General features: G+C 39.8%; 1 protein-coding gene across 5 annotated transcripts in view; it reads left to right on the forward strand.

The window, feature by feature from the left end:
* The first annotated feature begins 6,059 nt into the window (after window positions 1–6,059).
* Window positions 6,060–13,035, forward strand: part of fgfr1a (fibroblast growth factor receptor 1a) — a 32,683-nt gene continuing 25,707 nt past the window's right edge. For 4 of the 5 annotated variants that reach the window (XM_024804432.2, XM_014409532.4, XM_024804433.2 and 1 more), the window contains exons 1-3: window positions 6,061–6,374; window positions 6,488–6,701; window positions 10,527–10,707. In XM_024804432.2, the coding sequence (XP_024660200.1) occupies window positions 10,554–10,707 (154 nt within the window). In that variant the 5' untranslated portion in view covers window positions 6,061–6,374; window positions 6,488–6,701; window positions 10,527–10,553. Of the gene's footprint in view, window positions 6,375–6,487; window positions 6,702–10,526; window positions 10,708–13,035 lie in introns of all 5 variants that reach the window. The other variant, XM_076890702.1, reaches the window with a different exon arrangement.

Here is a 13,035-nt window from a genome sequence, read left to right on the forward strand (position 1 = left end):
TTCAGTTATGTTCAGTTTTATTTTTATAGTGCCAAATCACAACGACAGTCACTTCAAGGTGCTTTATATTGTAAAGCTTTGAGTAAGCATTTGGCAACAGTGGGAAGGAAAAACTCCTTTTTAACAGGAAGAGACTTCTGGCAGAACCAGACTTATGGTGTAAGTCATCTGCTGAGACCAGTTGGAGGTGAGGTGAGGGAGACGGGACAGAAGGAACACTGTCAAAAAAGAGACAGAGTTTCAAAGCTCATTAAACTATTTAAGTTTTAAGCCTAATCTTAAAAATAGAGGGTGTCTGTCTCCCAAATCCAAACTGGGCACAGAAGAGGGGCCTGAAAGTTGAAGGCTGCCTCCCATTCTACTTTTAAATATCTTAGGAAGAACGAGTAAGCATGCAGTCATAGAGCAAAGTGCTCTTATGGGGTGATATGGTACGATGAGGTCTTTAACATAAGACAAGGCCTGATTATTCAAGACCTTGAATGTGAAAAGAAAGATTTTAAAATTGATTATGGATTTACCAGGGAGCCAATGAAGAGAAGCAAATACAGGAGAAAAATGCTCTCTGTGTCAAGTCCCTGTCAGTACTCTCGTTGCAGCATTTTGGGTCAACTGAAGGCTTTTCAGGGAGTTTTTAAGACATCCTGGTAATAACGAATTGTAGTAGTCCAGCCTAGAAGTAATAAATGCATAATGTAGTTTTTCAATATCACTTTGAGACAGAATGTTTCTTATTTTAGAGATACTGAGTCAATGCAATAAGACATAGTTGTATAATATGTACACTGTAAAATAAATCCTGATCCAAAATGACTCCAATATTCCTCACGGTGTTACAGGAGGCCAAGGTAATGCCCTCCACTGGTTAGAAACCATGTTTCTAAGGTTTTTAGGGGCAAGTACAACAACCTCAATTTTACCTGAATTTAGAAGCAGGAAACTAGTGGTTATCTATGTGTTTTAAGACATTGCTGTAGTTGAAATAATTGGTTTGTGTCACAGTGGAATGGCATATGGCATGGCCTTCTGATGCTGTTGATTATCTCCTTCTTGGTTCATTGTGTTGCTCAGAGATGCTCTTCTGCATACCTTGGTTGCAATGAGTGGTTGATTGATTTACTGTTGTTTTCCTATCAGCTCAAAGCACTCTGCTCCTTTGACTTCTGGCATCAGCAAGGCAGTTTCATCTTGGGAACTGCCACTCACGGGATATTTTCTGTTTTGGACCATTCTATGTAAACCCTAGAGATAGTTGAGTGTAAAAATCCTGGTAAATCAGCAGTTTCTGAAATACTCAGCCCAACCTGTCTGGCACCAGCAGCCATAGCACACTCAAAATCACTTAAAAAAATTATTATAATTTCTTTAAGTAAATTTCCATGGAAATTATGTTTACTATCCTTTCAAATGAGGAACTTTATTCATAATTAAGCAGCATTGCTAATTATAGAAGCCCTTAGAGGACTTAATTAAAATTATAATGAGATCTGAAAAAAATGACAAGGTTAACTCTACAATAGAGCTACAGTTTCCCACATATGTTGTGGATTAACCTTTCAGTTTTCAAGTTTACATTATTATTTTAATTAAGTTCCTTGTAAACCCTATTTTTATGTAAATCAGTTCAGAACAGAAGAGCAGAGGCAAATGGTTGTGTTTAGTGGGGATCATCAGTCACAGCTAAAGCAATGGAACTGGCACATCATTTATTAAGCACCTCTCTACAATACCAAACAGCAAAAAAAGGAGTCCCAGTGGTGGTGACAACACTTCCTTTCAGTGTGAATGACCAGGGAACGCAACACCGAGCTGCACGTGTAATTGAACAAGATGGTTACGCTGATGAACTAAGACTCACAGAGGCACGCCGTTCCTCTGTCAGCAGGTGCCCTCCACACACTAACCCATTCATATGTGCATTCCTGTCTCTCTGCTCGCAGCCCAGCAGGTTCCTCCTGGCCACTCAGGACAGGGGCTGACACACACAAAGGGTCTTCAATCTGCCTCAGACAACAGCCAACATAAAGGCCCGGAAAGCCACAACAGCATTATGTCAAAGAGCTGGCTGGGGGTGGTGAGTATGAGCTTGGGGGGCCCTGTGTAGAACAGGGGCAATGCTGACGGATGGATGAGGGCTGGACACAAGGCGCTGTAGTGGAAGGCCCGGCTGAGGTTTTTGTGCATAAAGGAGGATATTTGTACTCGCCCGGTAACAATGGAATGCAAACACAAAAAGCGAGGACAATAAAGCCCCACTTTGGGGGCAATGAAGAAGCTGCTAGGCAAATCATCATGCAAAGCACTGATATTATTCACTCGGAGGATTGCATGACTCTGTGTTTGTCCACATGCTGATGTGCGGCTTAGCCTGCCTTCAGTTTGCTTTTGCATAGGGTATTCCCGGCTTTAACAGTGTCCGGAACATTTCCTTACGCTGAAAAGAATTGAGGAGTGATCAGAAATGCCCCACCTCATCTCGGAACAAACTGTGTTTGGTCTGAGCTTTTTGTCAGCTGCATCTAGGATCAACTGACTTCAAAACACACACAGTCCTGGCCCTACCTCAGATAATAACTAATTTACATTATCTCCTCCTTTGTGAACAGCTTGTGAGAATTTCCTCATAGATTAAAAAAAACTGAGATGTGTAAATCTTAATAAAAAAATAAAAAACCCATCATAAAGGATATGTCGTCATTTTATGGCATGTGTGTGTTTAATCTGGTGAGCTCGCCTATATTTATTGGGCTACTGTGGCATGTACACAACACTGAGACTCGTTAATGATTAACGAGGCTTCTTTCAAATCAGCCCCACGTAAGAGTTCTGCTTTCATTCTTTTATGTGGTGCAGGGAGGTATATAGACAGAAAGCCTCTCCTACAGTGCTGTAAACAATCAAACACCATCTTTTATTAGTTTCTAGTTCTATTTCCATTTTTGTCTCCTCCAAACCACCTCAGCTCACCCTGGGCTCGGCGTTTTCAACTCCTCTCCTCTAGTGAGTGGAAAAGAATAAAAGCAACCAAATGCATAAATGCTCACCATATGCTATGAATTCTGCCGAGGCCGTCCTGTCCCGTGTTAAACTTATTTTTCTTTAAATCACTCACAGCCTTGTGTACATCTCAGGGGAATTCTTTATCAGCGACACAAAAACCAATGCCTATAAACTATCTGCTTCCAGACTGCTGTTGCATCAAAGATCTTCTGGCTCGTGTTTTGATGCTGAAATCCTAAGATGTGGTCTGATGGCAGCACGTGCATGTCTAACTCTCACTATTAGTTACTCTCATAAACATGCTCGGTGTTTCTCTGGTATGTAATGCAGTCGTCAGACTTACGCTCCATCTGTTTTATAGTTAGCAGATCTCTTTGAAGTCGGAAGCTAATTTGAGCTCAAAGTGCATTTGTCAAAAGAATTTTAAAAAAGTTTAGAAATAATAAAAGTAAGAGTGTCTGCTGGTAATATGAAGCTGCTGTGTCTCTTTTGATATTAAAGTCAGTCACTGTTACTTAAAGGAACAGTTGCTTTCATGAGAAGATGGAAACAACTCTGATGCCCGTATAGCTACAACCTAGCAGGTACACTCCTAAAGATCTCGTTTTTCCTTTGTATAAATTACCAAGGTGTGAAAATATTTGATTACTGATTGTTTTGATTATTCCAAACACATTAAGTCTGCTAAATGGCCTCCAGTCCCCTGATTGATGCCACTTATCAAACTCAACCCAGTTTGTTATGGAGACAGGCTGCATTCAAATGTTGCACATGTGGATTAAAGCTCCTGCGATCCTCCACACAGACTGTGATGTGTGACATCAAAAGACAGTTCATGAAAACGGAACATTTAAAACTAATCTTTTCACAAGTGACAAACATTGGGTTAACACCAACAATGAGGTGTACTGTCTGGATACTGGATTGAGATCTGGTGACTGTGGAGGCCATTTGAGTACACTGAACTCATTTTCATGTTTAAGACACAGGTTTGAGATAATCAAAGTTTTGTGACATAGTGTTGCTGGAAGCAGAAGATGGGTACACATCTTATTTGCACGTAATTCTGACCCTACCATCCAAATGTTGCAGCAGAAATAGAGATTCATCAGACCTGGAAATGTTTTCCAATCTTTTGTTGCCTCATTGTGGTGAGCCTGTATGAACTGTAGCCTCAGTTTCCACCTGGTGCGCTATTTTGCTGCTGTAGTCTATCTGATTCACTTTACATGTCTGTAGTTGTGATCTCTTCTTGCACCTTCTGTCCTTCACCTAAAATTTGAACTGTAATAACAGACTCAAGAAAGAAAGCCTACATCCTTTAAAACCATGCCAAGATCCTCCTCAGTGTTACAATCAGTCCAACGGCTATAAGATAATGTTTGCTTTAACTCCAGAGCATAGGTAGTAAAATAGCAGAGAAGCAGAAGTACAGAGCCTTTGTATGAGGTGGGGTTTTTTTGTTTGTTTTTTAGCACTGAAATTGAAAAACAGATCTTAGGTCTCAAAGAAAAGATTAATTATAGAGTCATTAATTTCTTTTTAAAATGCCCTTAAACTGAAACAAGAATAACATTGCATGTAAGAGGCTAGCACATGTTGAAACACAAATCTGTTTCTTTGTCATCCCATTCTTTAATCTAGCTACGAAGCTGGGCTTCATGTGTCTCAGCAGCTTTAGTCGTCAATCATTTGTCAATTGTGATGTGAAATCAAAGACCACATGAGCTCTTTGGATATGAACTATGTGTTTGATCGGGGAGAACAAACTTTGCGTTTGTGCTGAGTTAGCAGACACATTTGAAATTCTGATGCTCTTTGAAATTCTGCCAAAGCATATGATCCCAGCACAATAAAGCTATTTTATAGTTTCCCCGAACAGGAAGTTGATGAAAGTGCTTGTTTTCTCTTGCTGAATTAGTATTCATGCTTGTTGTGTGAAATCCTGCAAGTTCTCTGTTCAAGAGCTCATGCTAAAGCCCACATTCAGCCAGCGAAAAACTGAGTAACCTTTCCCATTCCACCTCTACAATACAACTTGTGCTGGTGTGGTGTCACCACAGATTTTGTTATGCTTTTCAAGTACATTTAATTTTAAGGTGTACACCAAGTGCTCAGCCTTTTACACTGTTAATGTCACACGGGAAGCGTAGTGCTAAAGTACAGTCAGTGTACAATCAATGCAAAGTCTCTCGTGGCTGTCAACCGGGCGTTTTTCATACATATTTCTAATAATATTTAATGTTTGTCATGTATTATTTATATTGTTGGAATTAACTCTTTATTTTATTTAATCAATTGAGGTACTTAAACTGCAACACAGAAGTACTGTAGACGGTGTATCGCTTGTGTCTTGTCTCCAGCTGTGCAATGCAAAGAGCGCAGTATGAGAGTTGGTGCTGCTGTGGAAGGCAGCGAGAGCCGGGAATCGACCAGTCCTGCATCAAGATGAAAAGTAACTACCGGAATTCCGTCTATTTGACTTTCAAAATTAAAGTTGAATGACGTTTTTGGGAGGCTTTTTAATGCGCAGAAACCTAGCATAAACGTTGAACGAAGATATGTAGAGAATATAAGCTGAACATGTCATGTGAAAAAAGTGAATGACTCAATAAAATCCACAATTTTTCCAGGTGAAGACAAGGTGCGCCCCCCCCCCCACACACAAATGCATTGAAGCTCAGCTAAAAGTCTAGGTATAAGCGTAGTCAAAGATATGCATAGTACCTGCCCTGAACATAACAACGTGACGTTTGCTCCCCGCTGTTGCTGCACTAGCACCCCGCTCCCAACTCCTCTTTTTATCATTTCTAAGAGGTCTCAAAGGGGGTCTCACTTATTAGTCGACCTTCCTGGGTAATAACCAGCAGTAATAACGATCCCTGTTTAGTGTAGTCCAGTAAATGTACCCAGCACATCTTTTTGATACCAGTACCAAGCAACCGCATCTACTTTATGTGAAACGTTGCCGCTTTGGGCTTTTAGTTTCTCAACAGCAGACCGGAAGTTCTTAGTGTACTGTGTGCAGTTTTGACAATGTTCCGGAGGATACGCATATTCTCTGATTTAAGGGGGGAGGTGTGGAACTGCTCGGACTCTCGTTGTTTAGCCGTACCTCTCCGCCGGGAACGGTCGAAATACTTTCTAGGATTGATTTAAGCGCCGTTCTTTTGTATAAAAATAAATATATGTATAAGACTGGAGGATATTTCGTGTTCGGATATTGTGTTAGAGCGAGTTGAACAACTTTAGGACAGTTTTCTGAAGTGGGGAGACTGAATTTCATCGCAAGCGAAGCCTTTTGGGATAAAGGGACTGCTGGAAACTGCTGCATAGCCTGCGCTCTCGTAGTTTCTTCGGACGTGTTTACCCAGGTAAGAAAGGGAGAAAAGACGTTAGAAGTTAAAACTTCACAATTTAACACCATTTAAGAAGTTTTTCCGCTCAATTGATTATCTTTCTCTCTCTCTTTCTTCTTTTTTTTTAGTTGAACTTTTTTCCCCTTCTTCTGTCGGAAAGTTTGTTTAAAAGAAGAAGAAGGGCGCAAAATATGCGCAAACCCGTTAGCTAAACGTCGAGCTTCGTTAGTGGGATAAGTCTGGATAAACAGTTTTCGGGGAGGTTTTCCTCCATCCAATCTCAGCTCATGAGTCTTCCTTATCTCACCGAGGCTGGCTGTTTCACGGCTCTCCGCCAGTAAGGTGAGCTGGTCGTTTTATTCCTTCACTCCTTGATTTAGCTTCATTTTACTACTTGTTTACGTGCTAAAAGGGGGCTTAGCTGTTGTTTGCTATTGCGCTGTTTTAACGTTATTGGAGGACCCTGAGTGTTAGTTAATTAAAGAACTGGGCAAGCAGACATTTAACCACATGTTACACTTGAGTAAATGGTCTTTGGGCAATAATTTAGTGTTTTGTGTTTTGTTTTTTGTAGGCATGTTTCTCTTTGGTTTTCATGGGGTGCGACACCCACAAAATCTCCAACCATGCTTTAAAATGTGAGAGTACAAGCGTTAAAAGAGCCAAAACGTTGCCTAGAGGCCTGCTAAAACTGGTTTGGGTTTCTGTCTACAGCCACAGCAGGCGCCTTTAATCACATTAGATAAGTTTCTTGGATAAATTCTAACTACATCAAGGAGAACCCTTAAAAAAACAACAACAGCAAATGCTCAAACTACATGTGATGCTATTATTCCTATTTAACGCGTCGAGTTTGGTTTAGCGGATACATCATAACACTTCAGTGTAATCTCCAACATTTGTTTGTTTCTTTCCTTTATTGAAAAAAGGTGACTTATTTAGAAATGTTGTTTGATTACTTTTTATTGTTTTATTTCATTTTTTTTTTTTTAATTTTAAGGTTTTGCCCGTCATTACTTTTTCTGTCATGAAGGCTGGATCTGAAGGGGCCAATTAGATGCAGCGTGGTGCTCGAAATGTTATAAAAGCAGAGGGAGAAGATGGATGGTTTAGTCCACAGGGACTTCACCAGGGTGGAAAAGTTTTTTTTTTTTTTTTTTTTTCCAGAGCCCTTTAATTTACTAGGCTGCTGCTCTCCCTGGCAGAATTATTGTCACCTGAGCTGTATGTTTGTATTTGCCATAAATAAATTTGGTTGAGGGATTGCAGTGTTTACCTTGAAACATTTTTTTTAAACAGTGACTTGCTCAACATCTTGTGTGGAATCTGTTGTACTCATGCTGCCATGGTTAGGAGTTTTGTTTCTTAAAATGTGTGTATGTGGAGGGGGTGGCAGAGAAGATAAACAGTCACACATACTGAGCAGCCCTGAGAAGCAGTTTGGGTTAAAGTGTTAACCAAATGGCAGTGTCAGATTCAAATGGTCTTTACTTTTGACTGTAATCTCGTGACACCTGATCTCTCGCCATGGTGGAGAACCTGTGAGTCAGATTGCATGGCTGCACAGAAAATGACGACGACGACGACGACGACGACGACGACAACAACAACAACAGCAAAAAAAAGGCAGTCTGTGTTTTTGTGAAAACGGTAGCTTTAGGGTAATGGTCTGATGCTCGTCTTCCCCTGAATTTGCGACCATGTGCAGACTGGCCTGCTGCTGACTGGAAGTGCACACTAAACTGGAAGGGGGGCTACAGAATTTGGGAGCTGAGGAATTTTCTGCATGGATGGACAGTGAAATGTAATTATGGTGTGGGTCATGTTTTTAGGTTTGCCTGAAACCTTTGTCTTAATATAATGAGAAAAGCTGTCTCGTGTGTGTTTTTAATTTGTTTAGTGTAAGTTCTCTCTGCGCTGCCAGTGTTCAGGGAAATGCTTTTATCTTTTAAGAGTGGATAAATCAGTTGGTGAACAAACATTTGGATATGTGCCTTTTCTGTAATGCCAGTTCTCTGGCTGTATTTATTTCCCAAGCAGTCCTTGTTTACAAGCTAAATGTCTTTCTGCACTCCTTTTGAATTTTGGCCTCAAAAGGTATAAAAACTGGTTATTGAATTAAAAGGACCTATGTAAAACCAAATTATTAGACAAGTACTGGTCTTTGCGTGTCAGTTAAATGCTGCTACTACCAAAGAGTGGAGATTTGCATTTCAATCTTGATGTAAGATTTTAAAAAGATGTTTATACACTTTCATCCACCCCAACTATTAGGCGAGTTTTAGTTGCAACAGTACAGGACTTTAGTGTTTGAGAGTTAGTTATTTGATAGGTGTTTTCTTCATTTAGCCCATTGTGCCATCATTAAGACGGAGTTCTTCATTTTTATTTATTAAATGGGGGAATAATTGACATGAATACACTCAATGTGTTCAAATCAACTTTATTTTTACCTGGAAATGATAATTTCTTCATTTTCAAATGTAAATGACATGGGCTGCTTTTTTCTTTTTTTTTCTTTGTAGACAAATGTCATGTTTTTCATTCTAGTGTGCACTCTAATATGTAACTAGCTCTTTTAAAATATTCACATACCAGATACAAAGTTTATTATTTGTGCTATTTATAAAATATAGTACCAGATGAATTGAAAAAGCACAAAATTGATGGATGAAATTTTTCAAAGGAGGAAAAAAAAATGAGGTGGCATATTTTCCTATTGAGTAATAAACTGAAAATGGTGACTTTGAGTCATTATTGTCAGGCTGCCAGTGTGTGGTTCAGTCTCAAATCGCAAGTTCAAGACCAGCATGCCTTCGGTGTGCGTAGTAAGACAGTGCATGTCTGACTAGTGCTCCCAAGGGCGCGGACTATGACAAAGTGTCCTGTCACACTTTGAAAAAGCGATTTCCTCCTCCTTCCAAATATTGTCGTAGTGACGAGGGGGCTGGGGAACATGGTCGGCTGCTTGTTGCGGTTCCTTCTGTCCGGCAGCAGAAGCATTTTCTTGGAGGCATCCCAAACACTGACTCACAGCTTGGAGTAGAGATGACCAAGCTTCTTTATCCCTCTTGGACCCCCCCTGACCCAGCTCAGCTGCTGGAACACTAGGCCATTCTTGGAAAGTGAAATTGAATTGGTTTTAGGAGAACACAATGACTGCTTCAGTCAGGGAACACTCATACAAGTGATTACCCCTTAAAGAAAATCACAGCTGCTTCTGTGCTGGACTTTGTGAAAATATTAACCAAGCTTCTTTTTCTCTTTTTTCATCTCTTTGTGTTTTTACAGAACGATTGGTTTTTAAAGTTGGCAAAGTCTGTCATCCAAGTCTTGTCTTTGACACTTATTAGCAGGTTATGCGAGCAAATTGCTGTAGCGGGTGTCATTCCGGGTTTGGGAAATAAAACCAACTGTTGGGTGATAGATCTTCTGTTTCCCTCTCTGGAAATGATGGCCTGACAGTCTTTCTCAATAAGGGTGTCACATAACAGGCTGTAGTATGTTGGATCTTTTTTTTTTTCTTCTCCCTTTTGTCTTTAACAAATTCTGTGAAGCAGATTATGAGCAAGTGTTAATCTGTGTGGCCAGATGCTGCAGAGGCAATGATTTAAGCAGATGTGCATAAAGGGGGTACAATACAAGCACCTAAAATGACAAACCTTGCTATGGTGTTGTCGGGGTGCAATGACAATCTTTAAGATTTCAAGACTTAAATTGCTACTTCGAATTGAAAACATCAAAGGCATTACATTCCTGTGAACTGAGCATGACACATCCAACATTTAAGTTATCAGTGGGAGTCTGGAGCACTGCAGTTTCTTATCATGGTTTTCTGCAAGCAGGCCTAAATACTGAATTATCTACCTCAAACCTCTTAAACATACAGAATATTCTCTACTTTTTTTTTTCTTTGTGGTCATGGAAATTCCTTGTCAACAAACATTTAATGTGTTAGTTTATTTTGCTGTTCTCACATCAGGTTTTGCTAGTTCAGTTTAGCTTCCTGAATTGTTTTACACTGAAATATCTTGGACAATGAACTGATTTTGATACATTTAAAATAAATAAATATTATTACTGAGAACAAACTTGTGAAGAGTTAAAGCTTGATAATGTCATAAATTTATATATGTATTTAATTATTATTAATTTTATTTTTTTAAGCTGTGGACTGTGGATGCACTGCTGCTGATGTCCCAAACACCTGAATGGAGTTCCAGTCGCACAAAAGCCAACAGTCGTAGCTCCCTCAGCAGGATGCTGATGAGGCCAAGTATACTTCTGTTTCTGGCTTTATTTGCTCAAGTTTTAAGGACCCAGTGCCGGCCTGCCAGCACTGATGAAGGTAAGATGCCTTACTAAATTAAAGCTAGTTAGTCTTGGGTTTTCTGAAGTTCTGGGTGTAGTATTATTAAAGATTGTGTAACTGTTTGAACTTTATAAACTTATTAAGTGTGACTTTTCCTGACTCTTGGCTTGAGAAGCAGTTCATTGATAAGCCAAAGCTTTGTTCTTTGTACAGGAATGTAATCCTAACACACTCCAGACTTTTGTGAAGCCTGTCCTTTACAGCGTCAGTGCTCCCTCACCACCCCCGTTTGCCTGAGTTTGAGTTGTTTAATCGCTCTCTACTGCGTCATGTGTAATACAACTGTTTCTTACTAATTTATTACTAATGCCTTTTTCTGCCTATTCAAACCAGTTCCTTCAATGTTTTTAGAAGTGGATTCACAAAAAAAAATCTTACACACCACACTTAAAATGGCACACACAAAAACAATCTAAACTGGAAACTATTACCATGAGACTTTCTGTGAAGAATTTAGCCCAGTCTTGCGGTTACACAAGCTCTGTTCTGAAAAGGGGAAAGAGGCACTGAAATCAAATCCTTAAAAATGTGTTTCTTGGACACAGTCCAGCGGTGTAATAGCTGCCTCGACTTGTGGGTAAATGGGTTTGGATGTTTACACTCTGAAGTCGGAAGTAGAGAGCAGCAAAAGAATATGATAAAGCCTAGCATTATAATGGAAGTAATTACGCACAAGGGTCTCTTTGGGGTTTTAAGCCCTAAAATAAACCTGGTGTTTCTATGTTTAAGCTAGCAATGGGACAGTGAGGACTAAATGACTTCCATCTGTATTCCAAGGGCAGCTCTACTACCTAGCAGTCCTCCTTTGTAATGAAAAGGTATTTGTTGTCACTGAAAGAGGAGTTAACTGCCAGGGAACTATAAATTAGCCTGTTTTTGAAAAAAGATGCTATGCTACATGAAACCCTTAAGGATGGGCTTTTGGGGAGCATGTTTTTCTTCCAAGGTGAGCCATAAATTTCCACCAGGGTGTGGGGGGTTTGTCTTTCATTTACACTCCACCCATTCTTGATCACCAAATGGCCAGGTACTATCTATGCACCGCATTGCTTCTCCTCTTGCTCACCCACTGACTTTTGCTTGGGTTTGCCCCCCCCCCCCCCCCCCCCCGTTTCCCTGCTGGGTTAGGGATGGCTTCAGCTGTCGACGAACAATCACAGCAGAGGCATTTGGTTGCATTCCTTTTGTCTGGGGTGGAGAAACAAAATAGTTATATGGAAATGTTCTGTTTTTTTTTTTTATTTGTTTTTTTTTTTTTTTAAATGTATGCTCCATTGTTTGTCTTATTGTGTTTTGCTGGGTGTTGTTCACATAAGAATAGAGTATTCCCTGAACAAACTAAGTTCCTTGAATTTCTCAGGAGGTCATGTGAAGGACTTAAACTTTCCTTCATTTTGAGCACTTGAAGCAACTTTTACTGTTTTGTTTATGTTTTTACACCATCTTTAAAATCATTTGGATCTTATGTTTGTTTAATTGCTCTCTTTCTGACAGTTCACTGTCTGGAAGTTATGTCTTTCTCTGTGGATTTGTTTGACTCCATCTTGTGCTGTCTGTCAGAGTAGAAAAGCACTGACTCTTTAGCTTTTATAAACCAGAGCTGCCACAGTCTTGAGTAAGACTCTTTTCAGACAGAAATGAAAGCCCAGAGGAGCAAAGCTCTGCTGACGCTAGAGTAAGACTAAAGACCAGTTTTCGTGTGAAGTTGCCTTGCATTCATATCAGACTTTTAGGTATTCTGTTGAGACTGCTGTTCACACAGGAAGTTTAAGGCTACTTCCACACTTGGCACCATTTTCAGTTGAATGTGTATATTTTGTTTGTTAAATAAAGAGCACTTGTACTGTTTCAGAAATGATCTGGCTCCATACTAAGAAGCCTCAAAAAGATCACGTGGTTGTTCATGTACATGCCTCTTGCTCATATAGACAATAGTAGCATGGTCAAATGCTGGATTTAAACAGCACAACAGCCACTAGCATACACTAATCCTGCCAGGCTTTGCCATCCATGTGTCATTAACCAATTTAGGTTGGTTTAGAAACTTGCCAATTACAACTAACATCAATAAAGCTGTGTTGGAAAAAAATTAAACCTGTACTAACATTTACAAAATGTTCTGACTAAAAGTATACCTTCATTCAGCTTTCTTCCATAGAGCACTGCTGTGTGTAATGCAGATAAATTTAGAATGGTGTGATTTACTGGGGAAAATAACTATGTAGGGCTGCTCAATTAATCGAATTTTAATCACGATTACGATCTGGGCTTTCAACTATCATTAGAAATGACTGAGCCGATTAT

This window comes from Maylandia zebra, linkage group LG12 (assembly GCF_041146795.1).
Source record: "Maylandia zebra isolate NMK-2024a linkage group LG12, Mzebra_GT3a, whole genome shotgun sequence".
Taxonomy (NCBI): Eukaryota; Metazoa; Chordata; class Actinopteri; order Cichliformes; family Cichlidae; genus Maylandia; species Maylandia zebra.